Source organism: Hyla sarda, chromosome 3 (genome assembly GCF_029499605.1).
Source record: "Hyla sarda isolate aHylSar1 chromosome 3, aHylSar1.hap1, whole genome shotgun sequence".
NCBI classification, from domain to species: domain Eukaryota; kingdom Metazoa; phylum Chordata; class Amphibia; order Anura; family Hylidae; genus Hyla; species Hyla sarda.
This window is the reverse complement of record NC_079191.1, coordinates 293,289,366-293,306,385: the sequence shown is the minus strand read 5'-3', so window position 1 is coordinate 293,306,385 and position 17,020 is coordinate 293,289,366. Positions and strand designations below refer to the sequence as shown.

The 17,020-nt window shown below is 42.5% G+C and overlaps 1 protein-coding gene across 4 annotated transcripts in view; it reads right to left on the bottom strand.

Annotated features, from left to right (window-relative positions):
- The window catches only part of URB2 (URB2 ribosome biogenesis homolog), a 235,290-nt gene that overhangs the window by 132,749 nt on the left and 85,521 nt on the right, over positions 1–17,020 (bottom strand). For all 4 annotated transcript variants that reach the window (XM_056566891.1, XM_056566893.1, XM_056566895.1 and 1 more), the window contains exon 4: positions 6,113–9,383. In XM_056566891.1, the coding sequence (XP_056422866.1) occupies positions 6,113–9,383 (3,271 nt within the window). The remainder of the gene's footprint in view (positions 1–6,112; positions 9,384–17,020) is intronic.

Genomic DNA, 17,020 nt, shown 5'->3' with positions numbered 1-17,020 from the left:
GTGAAATTTTCGGTTTAATTAGGTACTGGGAGTTGCACCCACAAAGACCAACAGACTTTTGCTGTAGCTCTAATGAGACATAGCCTTTAAAGTTTTAAAAGTAATAAAAGTAACTGTAACAAGAAGTCATCCAATACATCTCCAGCAGGGGGAGAAAAAAAAATAAGAGGTAAGAGCAGTAGGACTCTGCAATGGTCTCTACCAGACTTTTTAAAGGGGCCTGGATGCATTGATAGAGTATAATAATATTAACAGTTACAAGATTCTAAAGAAAGGCCAGTTATCCAAGGATTCATTCTGATTGCCAGAGTTGAGGAGGAATTTTGGTTTCTACTGCATGGGGTTTTTGTTTTGCTTTTGTCTGAGTCAACGCTGCAGGGTAATAGGCTGAAATTAATGGTTGCATGTCTTTTTTCAGCCTTATAAATTATGTTACTATTTTTACTGTTACTAAGATTAAGGCTAGGTTCACACGAAAAATTTTGGTAACTATTTAGGTTAACTTTATTAGCCCAAACAAGGAGTAAATGACCAACACTCTGCTAACAAATGAGCGAACACTTGTGTAATCAGGTGATGTGTGGCTAAGTGAAAACATTAAAGGAGATCAGGAGTAATAGACACTCATTCCCTATGCACAGGATAGGGTATAAAAGTCTGATCACACGCGGTCCAAATGCTGGGACCCTCGCGATCTCCTGTACGGGGTCCCGGAATGTATCTCTATGGGAGAGGCAGAGATGCAGCTTTTGTGCATCCCCGCCTCTCCCATAGAGCTGTATGGAGGGGGCGTGTCTTCAACTTCAATGAGGTTTATGGCTGCAGTACTCCATTAACCTGTTCAGGACCCCGGGCGTACCGGTACGTCCTGACACCCTGGTTCTTAACCCCTTAAGGACTCAGCGTTTCTCCGTTTTTTGCATTTTCGTTTTTTCCTCCTTACCATTACAAAATCATAACTCTTAGAATTTTGCACCTAAAAATCCATATGCTGGATTATTTTGTGTGCCACTAATTCTTCTTTATAATTACATCAGTCATTTTACCCAAAAATCTATGGCGAAACGGAAAAAAAAAATCATTGTGAGACAAAATTGAAAAAAAAATTCCATTTTGTAACTTTTGGGGGCTTCGGTTTCTACACAGTACATTTTTTGGTAAAAATGACACCTTATCTTTATTCTGTAGGTCCATAAGATTAAAATGATACCCTACTTATATAGGTTTGATTTTGTCGTACTTCTGGAAAAAATCATAACTTCATGCAGGAAAATTAATATGTTTAAAATTGTCATTTCTGACCCCTATAACTTTTTTATTTTTCCGTGTATGGGGCGGTATGAGGGCTCATGTTTTGTGCTGTGATCAATAAGTCCTATCAATGCAAAAATGGTACCGCTAAAAACTTCAGATCACTTTTTATTCATTTTTTCTTGATATAAAAAGTGACCAAAAATGCACTATTTTTGAGTTTGGAAATTTTTTGAGCGCACGCCATTGACCGTGCGGTTTAATTAACTATATATTTTTATAATTCGGACATTTCCGCACGCTGCGATACCACATATGCTTATTTTTATTTACACTTTTTTTATGGGAAAAGGGGTGATTCAAAATTTTAATAGGGAAGGGGTTAAATGATCTTTATTCACCGTTTTTTTTCCATTTTTTTTTGCAGTGTTATAGCTCCCATAGGGACCGATAACACTGCACACACCTTTCACATTGATCACTGGTTTCTCATAGGAAACCAGTGATCGATGATTCTGCCGCTTGACTGCTCATGCCTGGATCTCAGGCACTGAGCAGTCATTCGGCGATCGGACATTGAGGAGGCAGGTAGGGACCCCTCCAGCTGTCCTGTAAGCTGTTCGGGATGCCGCGATTTCACCGCGGCTATCCTGAACAGCCCCCTGAGCTAACCGGCATGCTTTCACTTTAGACGTGGCGTTCAACTTTGAACACCGCGTCTAAAGGGTTAATAGCGCACGGCAGCGCGATCAATGCAGAACGGGTCCCGGGCCCGCGTTATAGATCGGGAGCGGACTCATGACGTAGCGGTACGTCATGAGTCCTTAAGGGGTTAAGGACCCAGGACGTACATGATGTCCGTGTGAATCAGCAGGCACCCCGCGCAAATGCCAAGGGGGGTCATCAAACCCCCCCCCCCCCCCATGTCTACGATCGGCGCAAATCGCAAGTGAATTCACACTTGTGATTTGCGCCTATTCCGGGTCATACAGGTCTATGGTGACCCGGAGTATAAGTGGGATCGCGGTTGACCAAGAAACCTACGATCCCCCTGAAGGGATAGGAGTGAGGTAGCAGGGGTGCCACCCCTCCTATCCCTGCTATTGGTCGTCAAAAGCGACAACCAATAGCAGATCGGGGGTGGCGGGGTTAACTTTAGTTTTCCCCATTCTGCCCACCCACAATAGGCGGGGCCGAACAGTGAAACCGACAGGGATCGGGCGCCGAAGTCCACTTACCCATCGGTGGAGGCTGCGGGACGCGATCAGCTGCGGTGATCGGCATGTCGTGCAGCAGAAGAGGATGCTCCCTGGATCCTACGGAAGCCGGTGAGTTGCCTAGAAACATCTGGAGGGCTACAGTTTGAGACCACTATACAGTGGTCTCTACACTGTAGCCCTCCAGATGTTGCAAAAATACAACTCCCAGCATGCCCAGACAGCTGTTTGGGCATGCTGGGATTTGCAGTTTTGCAACAGCTGGAGATCTACAGTTTAGAGACCACTGCACAGTGATCTCTATACTGTAGCACTCTAGATCTTCCAAAACTACAACTCCTAGCATGCCCACACAGCTGTTTGCTGTCTGGGCATGCTGGGATTTGTAGTTTTGCAACATCTGGAGGTCCACCGTTTGGAGATCACTGTGCACTGGTCTCTAACTGTAGCCCTCCAGATGTTGCAAAACTGCAAATCCCAGCATGCCCAAACAGCAAACAGCTGTCTCGGCATGCTGGGAGTTGTAGTTACGTACCTCCAGCTGTTGCATAACTACATCTCCCAGCATCAGTACATGCTGGGAGTTGTTTTGCAACAGCTTTAGGCACACCAATTGGAAAATACTGAGTTCGGTAACAGAACCTAACTGAAGGTTTTCCAACCAGTGTGCCTCCAGCTGTTGCAAAAGTACAACTCCCAGCATGCACGGTCTGTCAGTACATGCTTTGAGTTGTAGTTTTGAAATAGCTCACGGTTTGCGCCCCCCCCAATGTGAACGTACAGGGTACATTCACACAGGCCGGTTTATAGTAAGTTTCCTGCTTCAAGTATGAGCTGCGGCAAATTTTTCACTGCGGCGCAAATTTCTAGCGGGAAGCTCACTGTAAACCTCTGCCAGTGCGAATGTACCCTAAAAACACTACACTACTCTAATACATAAAGGGTAAAACACTACATATAAAGCCCCTTACACTGCCCCCCCCCCCCCCCCAATAAAAATGAAAAATGTATTGTACGGCAGTGTTTCCAAAATGCAGCCTCCGCCGGTTGCAAAACAACAACTCTCAGCATTCCCGGAAAGCCACTGACTGTCCAGGCATGCTGGGAGTTGAGCAACAGCTGGAGGCACCCTGTTTGGGAATCACTGGCGTAGAATACCACTATGTAATCCCTAATTTAGTCCTCAAATGCGCATGGCGCTCTCTAACTTTGGAGCCCTGTCATATTTTAAGGAAACAGTTTAGGGCCACATATGGGGTATTTCCGTACTCGGGAGAAATTGCACTACAAATTTTTTTACATTAACATGCACTACAATTTTTTTTACACTAACATGCTGTGATACATACACTAACATACAAGTGATAAAAGGGAAAAAAGCCACTCAAAATTTGTAACCCAATTTCTTCTGAGTAAGAACATACCCCATGTGTGGATGTAAAGTGCTCTGCTGGCGCACTACAATGCTCAGAAGAGAAGGAGCACCATTGGGATTTTGAAGAGAAAATTTGTCCGTAACTGAAGGCCAGGTGTGTTTACAAAGCCCCCATAGTGCCAGAGCAATGGACCACATGTGACCCCATTTTGGAAACTACACCCCTCATGTAATGTAATAAGGGCTACAGTGGGCATTTACGCCCCACAGGTGTCTGACAGATTTTTGGAACAGTGGTCCGTGAAAATGAAAAATTTTATTTTTCGTTTGCACAGCCCACTGTTCTAAAGATCTGTCAAACGCCAGTGGGGTGTAAATACTCACTGCATCCCTTATTAAATTCTGTGAGGGGTGTAGTTTCCAAAATGGGGTCACATGTGGGGGGGGGTCCACTGTTCTGGCACCACGGGGGGGCTTTGTAAACGCACATGGCCCCCGACTTCTATTCCAACCAAATTCTGTCTTCAAAAGCTCAATGGCGCTCCTCCTCTTCTGAGCAGTGTAGAGCGCCAAGCAGAGCACTTGACGTCCACACATTGGGTATTTCCATACTCAGAAGAAAAGGGGTTACAAATTTTGGGGGTCATTTTCTCCTATTATCCTTTGTAAAAATGTAAAATTCGTGGAAAAACCTGCATTTTAGTAAAAAATTTTTCTTCATTTAAACATCCGACTTTAACATAAAATCGTCAAACACCTGTGGGGTGTTAAGGCTCACTGTACCGCTTGTTGCGTTCCTTGAGGGGTGTAGTTTCCAAAATAGTATGCCATGTGTTTTATTTATTTATTTATTTTTTTTGCTGTTCTGGCAGCATAGGGGCTTCCTAAGTGCGACATGCCCTCCAAAAACCATTTCAGCAAAATTTGCTTTTCAAAAGCCATGTGACTCCTCCTCTTCTGAGCATATTAGTGCGCCAGCAGAGCATTTGACGTCCACACATGGGGTATTTCCATACTCAGAAGAGATGGGGTTACAAATTTGGAAGGGGCATTTTGTCCTATTATCCCTTGTAAAAAAAATGTATTTGAGTGAAAATCAGCATTTTAGTGGGAAAAAAAAAATTTACACATCCAATTTTAACGAAAAGTCGTCAAAAGGCTCACTGGACCCATTGTTACGTGTCTTGAGGGGTGTAGCTTCCAGAATAGCATGCCATGTGTTTTTTTTAAATGTGACATGCTCTCCAAGAACCATTTCAGAAAAACCCACTCTCCAAAATCCCACTGTTGCTCCTTCTCTTCTGAGCCCGCCGAACACTTGACATACATACATGAGGTATTTCCTTACTCAAGAGAAATTGGGTTACACATTTTAGGAAGATTTCTCTCCTTTTACCCCTTGTAAAAATTCAATAACTGGGTCTACAAGAACATGCCAGTGTAAAAAATGAAGATTTTGAATTTTCTCCATCAATTTGCTGCTATTCCTGTGAAACACCTAAAGGGTTAACAAACCTTTTGAATATCATTTTGAATACTTTGAGGGGTGCAGTTTTTATAATGGGGTATTTCTAATATGAAAGCCCTTCAAATCAACTTCAAAACTGAACTGGTCCCTGAAAAATTTCGATTTTGAAAATTTTGTGGAAAAATTGGAAAATTGCTGCTATACTTTGAAGCCCTCTGATGTCTTCCAAAAGTAAAAACATGTCAACTTTATGATGGAAACAAAGTAGACATATTGTATATGTGAATCTAAATATAATTTGGAATATTCATTTTCCTTATTAGCAGGGAGCTTCAAAGTAAAAAAAAAAAAAAAATGCAACATTTTCAATTTTTTCATCAAATTTTGGAATTTTTCACCAAGTAATGATGCAAGTAACGACAAAATCTTACCACTACCATAAAGTAGAATATGTCACGAAAAAAAAAAACAATCAATCTCTGAATCAGAATGAGAGGTAAAAGCATCCCAGAGTTATTAATGCTTAAAGTGACAGTGGTCAGATGTGCAAAAAATTGCCGGGTCCTACAGTGAAACTGGCTGGGTCCTTAAGGGGTTAATGGCCCACACAAATGACTGATGAAGCCTCGAGAAGGCTAAACACCAATCATTACAGTAACAAATGCCATAAAAGACCTGGAAAGTACTGCAATCTGTACATTCTACAGTAAATATTAAACAAACATACATTTAAAAAAAATTACAGAAGCTAAAGCAGTCTGAGTAATGTTAGATACAAACACACACACGTTTAATACTTACTAGCGAGGAGATTTCCCATGATCGTAAACACAGAGGTGGACAACCCCAGCTGTTCAGGATGAACTTCTTTCAATGCAATACACACAGTCAAAAAACGTAATGCAGATTTCAAAAACCCCTTTTGTTTCTTTGCATAACAAAGCTCCTTTAGAATCTGCAAGCAAATCCCTCTGTACAGTTCAGCATTATGAAGGCTCCCTTCAGAACTAAGTTCAGCTTCAAGAAGAGTAGTTGTTGAAGTCACTAGTAAGGAGGGTAAAAATGGACTAGAGACGGTGATCTCTAAACATTTCTGAATAATAGTCATTAGTCGCACAGTAGTTTGTTTTAAAAGACACCTTAAACTTTCATTTTGTTCCTCATTTGCATTTTTTTCTTGGATAGTAAACGTTAAATGATGACATAGATTCTTCAGTATTACAATATGCAACTGACCTATACAAGTACTCCAAAACGTTTTTTCTGTGTTGGGAATAGAATTAAGAGCAAAGGTTGTACACTTTTCTAAATTAACCAGAACACTCTGTTTTCGTCTTATCACCAAACAAAGGAAAGCATCAAAAAACAAATTCATTATGTCCAGTAATTTGGGCCAGTACTGTTCATTGTCATCAGAAACATTCCAGTTAGCTGACTGGATGCGTGACATAACAATTTTTAGGACATCACTAGCATATGCAATTTTAAATAAAAAATTTGCATGAGTACTAGTAAGCAGACATGTTAAACCTTTGTAGCAAACTCTTGCAACATGTAGGCTACTTAAAAAACTTGCATTAGCTAAAGATAATAATAAGAGAAAACATCGACATAGGTCTGATGGTGGCAGGCTGTCAGGTTTTAACTCAATAATCAATTCTATCAAATTCATTACCAAGTTCGCATCAGTAGACCTGACAAGTTCAATTGTCTTTGGTAAAGTTGAAACAAGTTGTAGAGCAGTCTTCATACTCTTCACAAACACTGAATCATCACAAATGTCAATAATTCGTGAGTTTACAATTTTGCCTCCTTTGTTATATAGAGAAATAACACACTCATGCCAATCTGAGTCTTTCAAAGAAAGAAGATCCAAAATTTCACGCAACACAGTTTGCTCTTCTACCAGCATGGAACACTTTTTGATGACTCTGGTTATAAAAAAGCATTGCAAAATACACATTTCTGAAAAAGAATCACTTTGAAGTAAACTTCTAGAAACTTTATTAAAGTATAGTGTGATATCTGTGTTGGCTTGCATGTTTTGGTCACTGGCAGGCAACAGTGTTTCCAACAAAAAGTCAGTAATATTGTTCAAATCTTCAAGAGATATATATGGAAGAAGAATCATAACATTTGAAGCTAGGAAGTGCCACTGAGCAACAGGAAGGCAATTTTTATTAAATATATTTACATTGCCACTGTAAGGTTTTTGATCTTTGTGGTTCAAAAGGATGATGCTTGAGTTAACAAAAAAAGATGCAGATGCTTGAAGAGTGAGTCTTCCATATTCAGTATGCATATGAATGTGCATAAGGATAAGCTTTATTTTCTGAATGGAAAGAAGCCCAAGGTAGAACATGCTGATTAGATTTGGTGGCCTACAAAGACTGCTAACTTTATACCAACATTCTTTGTCTTCAAAAAATATAGACAAGTCCCAATATTCCAAAGGTGATTCCAGTGGAAGAGCTAGTTCACACATTTGAGAGCTATATTTGTCACAGTTCAATGCAGTCACAGTATTTACTTCTATCCATGTATAAAGCAGCATAAGGACGAAGTCACAGAGCTTTTGTAGCCAGGATTCATCATCTGCCTTAGCATTATGTTTTTTCAATATGTTTAGGGAAGGCAATATCAGCTCTTCAACAATTTGCTTCATGAGCTGCTGATATCGGTGGGTTACTGGTACTGGAGTATTACAGTCTAAGCTCTTCATGTTCATCATTAAACACTGCAAAAGCAAACCGAGGTTATCCAGTTTAAAGCCAAGACTTGGGTTATCTTCAAGATGAGAAACTTTGCAGTGTTCCAAAACCATAGACCACATATCTAACATTTGATTAGCTGGAAGTTGAACAATAAATTCTGCAAGCTTTTCGGTCAATCCTGACAAAAGAATTTGATGTTTTATTTTGGATGTTTCTGGCTGACATATGACCATAAGGATTTTTTCAAACAGCTTTGGAAATTGCCGAAGTTTTATATATGTCTGCAGAAGGCAGACAACTAACATTTCCTGTGCTTTCCTGATACGCATATCAGAAATATGTGCATCAAAGCATGCACATAATATATCAGCAAGGTCTGGTTCTACAATAAGATGATTTAATAAGTTTAAAGTTTTCAAGCACCTGAACCAAGGTAATGAGGAAGTGCAAGGATTGCACACCAGTATTTCTGTTAAACTTCGGTAGAACCTGTACTGAACACCCATACCTCTTATGTTATCTTCTGCAATATTATATAAATTATAATTAAAAACAAGGTTTAGCAGGCTTTCTAGTGCATTTAAACCAACTAACCATACTGGAAAAGAGACTGCTCTGTAATCTTGCTTCACTGTGAAAGGTGCACAAAGACATCTAACAAATTTGACAAGCATTTGAAAGCAAAGTTTTTCATTTCCATCTTTGCTGTAAGAGCCTAAAAAGAGTTTATACAAAAGGGGAATAGAATTAGCCAAGAAAGAAAGTTGGGTTTCTTTCTCACTCAATTCAACTTTCTCCAGCTTTGCCAAGATAGAGAAAACAGGAGTCAAACAATCTTTAAATGATCCCTTTTTCATCTCATTTTTATCCAGTTGAGGAAGCAGCTCTTCTTTGTAAAAAGTTAGAAGTTCAGCTTGGAAAAGGCCAGTATTAAGAACAACTTCTATGTTACTCCCAATATCTTTGATAAGTTGGCAGATTCCAGTGTTACTGTCCTTATCAAGGACTTGGATGTTGAAGGTATTCCACAAATGCAAACATGGCTCAAATAGATTTGTGAGCACTTGTGTGAAAAGTCTGTTGGTGTTGTTCTGCTGTCTCTGGAGAAGTATATACTGTTTAAATGATATATTAAGTACATTTAAAACTTGGTGTGTGATGGCATGCTTTGAAGTCAAGCAATGACAAGCCAGTGAACACAGCCTACTTAAAAGTTCTACTATCAGTTCACTCTTTGCTCTGTAGACAGTTCCAAAACATGGAGTAGAGAGAATACCTTGACAACAACTTAATACTGTTCCAATACCAGCTGATGGAGTTGACTGTGTAGATGTTATTGCAAAAACATCATTTATTACCTAAGGGAAATAAAAAATAAAAAAAGTCATGCAGTTAACAAGTTAAAGTGTAACATACTAAATGTCAGTTGCCAGATTTCTATTTTTCTAGTTTATCTAAAGCATTTTTCATTTGGCGTATCCCTCTAGGAACAACCACCCTGTTGCAATTCTTTGTCTGCAGCAAAAAGACAACTTAGGGCTGGTCCACACTACGATTTCATTGTACGGGACCTGCCGTATCCCAGCCGGACCTGGCCCGTATCAAATGCATTTCAATGTGGCGGCCAGAATCAAACGGTGACTCCGGTCAGCACATATTTGCCCCATATCCAGTTTTGTAACCAGACCTAAAACCGCGGTATACCACAGTTTTAGGTCCGGTCAGAAAACTGGTTACGGGGAAAAAATGTGCCAACCAGAGTCACCGTTTAACTCCGGTCAGCTCATTGAAATGCATCAGAAATGGGTAAGCTCCGGCTGGGATACGGGAGTGCCCGGTTTTCGCTCCCCCAACCGGATCTATCAGCTGTACAATGAAATCCTAGTGTGAACTGTCAAGACTTTCTGCAATATCACACAAAAAAAAAATATATATATATTTAGACAAAATGGGTCCCAGTACAGATCCTTGAGGTACCCCACTGGTAAGGATGCATGCACACCTTTGCTTGGCTGATACAGTTGCCTGTTTTGTAGCCAGACTGCCTGGCTACAAAACTGGATAGGGCGCAAAAATGAGCCAGACGGAGTCACTATCTGACTCCGGTCGGCGCATTTAAATAAATGAGGTTCAGTGCCAGGTCTGGCGGTGATACGGTAGCGGCCGGTACCAGAATTTCCCCGCCGTGGTGTGAATGCATCCTAACAAGACCTTGCTCTGAATATACTCCATTGACTACAGCCCTCTGTTACTCAGCAATTGCCTAATCTATACAACAATATATGGAGTGAAAGCTGAAAGATTGCAGTTTATTCATAAGACTTCTATGTGGGACAATGTCAGAAGCCTACTAAAATCTAGATAAGCCATGTCTACTGCACCTCCTTAAACTATAAGATTGTGGCAATAACTCCCTTTTGGGCTTCTTGCACACTTTTTTTTTTATTCGTTTTATCGGAACAGTAAAAAACGTTTTACAGAAGGCAGAACATCAATACAGAGGTAGTAAGTTGAGGGAAAATACAGCAAACCTCTCACATACAGGATAGTCCGGTAACAACGTATAAAAAGAGAACATAAAACAATTCAGTCCTGCAAATGTGCAAAACATCTCAGTCCTACCCCATCCTGCAGAAACAGATTACAAAGCATATCAGATATCTGTGTCAAGGCTGCCTGTACAATAAAGGGGGGTAAGGGAAAGGAGGGGAAGCCATACAGAGAAGGGGGGGGGGGGGGGGGAAGACATGTAGCGAGGGAAGTACATAGATTCAGGCATATGGCAAAGGAACATACATTTACGGTATGTAGGAGCATAAGTTATGCACCTCTGCAGGTGCAAACTGTGTGAGAGGAGAAGAGCACCAATCACCCCATACTTTAGGAAATGTCCTGAGAAATTCTACATTCTTGTAAACAATATGCATAAACGGGAGAATCGCGTTAACTAGTTTCTTCCATTTAGAACATGTAGGAGGTTTAGGGTCCATCCAGCAGAAGGCTACCATTTTACGTGCTAAAAAAAGAGACTCAAGGAAAAGCACTCGGGCATAATGTGGCCAAACCTCCTCATTCAGGATACCAAATAGACAAAGAAGAGGGTCTCTAGGGGTCAGAACGACCCATAGCTAACAGTCTAACAGGGGTAATATAACTAATGGATACAATTGAATCAATTTATTGTTAGCTGCTGGAGAAACCAACGTGTGAGATGTTCTTGCACACATTTAATAAATATTTCCTGGTCTCCTGAACTAAAGCTCATTATTTAACATTTAAAATTCCCTCATATACCTTAGACCTCCTTTTGCATTATGACCTTTATAGCTAGATTAGCAATCCTACATAATTGGAAATCTCAAACTATTCCAGTCATTGCAGAAATTATCTTAGGGATTAATACCACTCATATATGAAAAAACTATTGCATTAGGAAACTGCACTTATTGCTCCTTTAAATCTAGATTGTGTCAATTGAATAATTCACCTTATTGTACCACTTAATTGTCTTTAAACATATACTACACTTTTTTAGCCTAACATATTCTAAAATTAGGCTAGGTTAACACTACGTTTTGTAACTACGGTTCCCGTATACGGCTGGGAGGAGGGGGCGGGGATTAACCGCGGCTCCCGCACTCAGCCGTATAGGGGAACCGTATTTAATGCATGTCTATGAGCCGACCGGAGTGAACCGCAGCCTCCGGTCGGCTGCTTTTTCGGCAGTATGCGGTTTCCAGACAGCAGACGAAAACGTGGTCCACCGCGTTATTGCCTACTGTCGGGAAACCGCATACGGCCGAAAAAGCTGCCAACCGGAGGCTGCGGTTCACTCCGGTCGGCTCATAGACATGCATTAAATACGGTTCATCTATACGGCTGAGTGCGGGCGCCGCGATTAAGCTTTCCCCCCCCCCCTCCTCCCAGCCATATACGGGAACCGTAGTTACAAAACGTAGTGAACCTAGCCTCATTGTGTTTTAGATATTGTGCATTTTATATATTTCAGCGATGTGAAATTCCTATCACACAGGACATGCAGATTATATTACGCTGGCCCTCAGGGCATATGGAGCAGGCTCCTGACTCAAACCTGCTCCACACCCAGCAGCCCCCAACTGATTTCAAAAGCTGGGGGCCACCGCTAATAGCTGGCACGCGCCGATCACTGCGGGCGGGTATTAACCCTTTAGACCACCACTGTAAAAGCTGACAGCACCGTCTAAAAGGTACCTTTTGACCATCCCTGGTGGTGTGGATCAACCTCTCCATCGCAAAGCAATCACAGTGGAGCGATCCACTGTAGAGGCAGCCGGAGGGCTTACTTCTTCCTCAAGACCCTGCCATTTTTGTAGGGGTCTTAAAGGGGTAGTCCAGTAGTAAAAAACGTATCCCCTATCCTAAGGATAGGGGATAAGCATGAGATTGCGGGGGGGTCCGACCGCTGGGGCCCCCTGCAATCCCTCTGTACGGGGGCCAGGCTCTCCGGCCAGATAACAGGTGTCGACCAACGACACGCCCCCTCAATACATTGCTATGGAAGAGCCGGAGATTGCCGAAGGCAGTGCTCCGGCTCTGCCATAGAGTTGTATAGAGGGGGCGTGTCAGCCGCTGCTTCGTGCGGAAGTCGACACGCCCCCTTCCCGCGGGCTGTCGGGGTTCCGTACAGGAGATCTCGGGGGGCCCCAGCGGTCGGACCCCCCGCGATCTGCAACTTATCCCCTATCCTTAGGATAGGGGAGTTGTTCACCACTGGACTACTCCTTTAAATAAAATAGGGCCCACTTCACTGGCTGGATACATGAAGTCAGGTGACCCAGGACTGACATAACTGATAGTGACAGAATTTTGTGCAAAGAAAATTTGCTCAATCTGTTGAATCTTTAACCCCTTGGGGACAGAGCCCATTATTTTTTGCACATCTGACCACTATCACTTTAACCTCTTAAGGACCCAGGGCGTATGGATACGCCCTCACACCCTGGGCCTTAAGGACCCAGGGCGTATCCATACGCCCTGGCGTTTTCCGGTCTCTGCCGCGCGCCGGGCAGAGATCGGAACTGGATGCCTGCTGAAATCCTTCAGCAGGCATCCAGGGCAAACGCCAAGGGGGGCCATGTAGGCCCCCCATGTCGGCGATCGCCGCAAATCGCAAGGGAAATCGCCCTTGCGATCTGCGGCGATACCGGGCTGATCGGGTCTCTGGGACCCGACCGCCCGGTAATTTTGCATGATCCCAGTTGTCACAGACAGCCAGGACCATGCTGGAGCCTAGGAGCGAGGTGGCAAGCCTGCCACCTCCTCCGATCCCCCTGCGATCTGTCCGTTAGTTAACCGACCAATCGCAGGAGGGGGGCGGTTACTTCCTCCCGTCCTGCCCGGCCCCTGAAAGTCCGGAGAGGACGGGAGGAAGACCGGAGGACGCTGCGGGGGACGGGGGAGTGCTGGGGACCGGCCCCGGTACTTACCTCGTCCCTGAAGACCCGGATCCCGGCGATGAAGACAGCGGCGGCGGCGACAGGTGAGTAGATCTTCAGCCGCGGTCGGGCCCTTTACAGCAATGCACGTCGCCGTAAAGCGACATGCATTGCTGTAATGGGACCCTGTAAACTACAACTCCCAGCATGCCCAGACAGCCCTTGGCGTCTGGGCATGCTGGGAGTTGCAGTTTTGCAACATCTGGAGGTCCACAGTTTGGGACCACTGTGCCCTTCCAGATGTTGCAAAACTACACATCCTCAGCATGCCCTTACTGTCCAGGCATGCTGGGAGTTGTAGTTCTGTAACATCTGGCCCTTCAGATGTTGCATAACTACAACTCCCAGCATGCCTGGACAGTTTTGGCATACTGGGAGTTGTAGTTTAGCAACATCTGGAAGGGCACAGATTGGGAACCACTGTATTAGTTGTCTACAAACTGTAGTCCTCCAGATGTTGCAAAACTACAACTCCAAGCATGCTGGGAGTTGTAGTTCGGCAACATCTGTCTCTAAAGATGTTGCCGAACTACTACTCCCAGCATGCTTGAGAATGCTGAGAGTTGTGGTTTTGCAACAACTGGAGACACACTGGTTGGGAAACATTGTCTGTTTCCTTACTCAGTGTTTCCCAACCCGTGTGCCTCCAGCTGTGGCAAAACTATAACTACCAGCATGCACTGATAGACTGTGCATGCTGGGAGTTGTAGTTTTGTAACAGCTGGAGGTCCCCCCTGTGAATGTACAGGGTACATTCACATGGGCAGGGGGCTTACAGTGAGTATCAGGCTGCAAGTTTGCGATGCAGCAAATTTTGCGCGGCAGCTCAAACTCGCAGCGGGAAACTCGCTGTAATCCCCCGCCCGTGGGACTGTACCCTAAAAATACTACACTACACTAACAAAATAAAATAAAAAGTAAAAAAACACTACATATACACATACCCCTACACAGCCCCCCTCCCCTCCCCAATAAAAATGAAAAACGTCTGGTACGCCACTGTTTTCAAAATGGCGCCTCCAGCTGTTGCAAAACAACAGCTCCCAGTATTGCCGGACAGCCGTTGACTGTCCAAGCATGCTGGGAGTTTTGCAACAGCTGGAGGCACCCTGTTTGGGAATCACTGGCGTAGAATACCCCTATGTCCACCCCTATGCAAATCCCTCATTTAGGCCTCAAATGCGCATGGCGCTCTCTCACTTTGGAGCCCTGTCGTATTTCAGGGCAACAGTTTAGGGTCACATATGGGGTATCGCCGTACTCGGGAGAAATTGCCTAAAAAATTTTGGGGGGCTTTTTCTCCTTTCACCCCTTATGAAAATGTGAAGTTGGGGTCTACACCAGCATGTTAGTGTTAAAAAATTATTTTTTCACACTAACATGCTGCTGTTGCCCTATACTTTTCATTTTGACAAGAGGTAAAAGGGAAAAAAGCCCCCCAAAATTTGTAATGCAATTTCTCCCGACTACGGAGATACCCCATATGTGGGCGTAAAGTGCTCTGGGGGCGCACAACAAGGCCCAGAAGGGAGAGTGCGCCATGTACATTTGAGGTGATTTGCACAGGGGTGGCTGATTGTTACAGCGGTTTTGACAAACGCAAAAAAAACTAAACCCCACATGTGACCCCATTTCGGAAACTACACCCCTCATGGAATGTAATGAGGGGTGCAGTGAGAATTTACACCCCACAGGTGTCTGAAAGATCTTTGGAAAAGTGGGCTGTGCAAATTAAAAATGTTGTACAGACCACTGTTCCAAAGATCTGACAGACACCAGTGGGGGTAAATGCTCACTGTACCCCTTGTTACGTTCCTCAAGGGGTCTAGTTTCCAAAATGGTATGCCATGTGGGTATTTTTTGCTGTCCTGGCACCATAGGGGCTTCCTATATGGGACATGCCCCCGAGCAAAATTTGCTCTCAAAAAGCCAAATATGACTCCTTCTCTTCTGAGCATTGTAGTTCGCCCGTAGTGCACTTCAGGTCAACTTATGGGGTACCTCCATACTCAAGAGATGGGGTTACAAATTTTGGGGGGTATTTTCTGCTATTAACCCTTGCAAAAATGTGAAATTTGGGGGGAAACACATTTTAGTGAAATTTTATTTTATTTTTTTACATATGCAAAAGTCGTGAAACACATGTGGGGTATTAAGGCTCACTTAAATCCTTGTTACGTTCCTCAAGGGGTCTAGTTTCCAAAATGGTATGGCATGTGTTTTTTTTTTGCTGTTCTGGCACCATAGGGGCTTCCTAAATGCAACATGCTCCCCAAAAACCATTTCAGAAAAACGTACTCTCCAAAATCCCCTTGTCACGCCTTCGGTTCTGAGCCCTCTATTGCGCCCCCGAACACTTTACATAGACATATGAGGTATGTACTTACTCGAGAGAAATTGGGCTACAAAAATAAGTATACACTTTCTCCTTTTACCCCTCGTAAAAATTCAAAAATTGGGTCTACAAGAACATGCAAGTGTAAAAAATGAACATTGTGAATTTTCTCCTTCACTTTCCTGCTATTCCTGTGACATACGTAAAGGGTTAAAATGCTGACTGAATGTCATTATGAATACTTTAGGGGGTGCAGTTTTTATAATGGGGTCATTTATGGGGTATTTCTAAGATGAAGACCCTTCAAATCCACTTCAAACCTGAACTGGTCCCTGAAAAATAGTGAGTTTGGAAATTTTGTGAAAAAATGGAAAATTGCTGCTGAACTTTGAAGCCCTCTGATGTCTTCCAAAAGTAAAAACTCGTCAATTTTATGTTGCAACCATAAAGTAGTCATATTGTATATGTGAAAAAATTTTTAAAATATTTTGAATATCCATTTTCCTTACAAACAGAGAGCTTCAACGTTAGAAAAATGCTAAATTTTCAAATTTTTCATAACATTTTCACATTTTTCACCAAGAAAGGATGCAAGTTACAATTTTTTTTACCACTATGTTAAAGTAGAATATGTCACGAAAAAACAATCTTGGAATCAGAATGATAACTAAAAGCATTCCAGAGTTATTAATGTTTAAAGTGACAGTGGTTAGATGTGCAAAAAATGGCCGGGTCCTAAGGTGTAAAATGGGTCCTTAAGAGGTTAAGCATTAATAACTGGATGCTTTTACTTATAAATTTGATTCCGAGATTATTTTTTCGTGACAGATTCTACTTTATGTTAGTGGTAAATTTATGTTGATGGAAAATTTCTTGGTGAAAAATTCCCAAATTTCAGGAAAAATTTGCATTTTTCTAACTTTGAAGCACTTTGCTTGTAAGGAAGAGGGACATGTCACATAAATTACACAATGATTCACATAAACAATATGTCTACCTTATGTTGGCATCATAAAGTTGACATGTTTTTACTTTTTGAAGACATGAGAGGGTTTCAAAGTATAGCAGGATTTTTCCAATTTTTCCCGAAAATGTCAAAATAAGAAGTTTTCAGGGACCAGTTAAGTTTAGAAGTGAATTTTAGGGTCTTTGGGGGACATGTATCAATTCCAGTGTATAATAG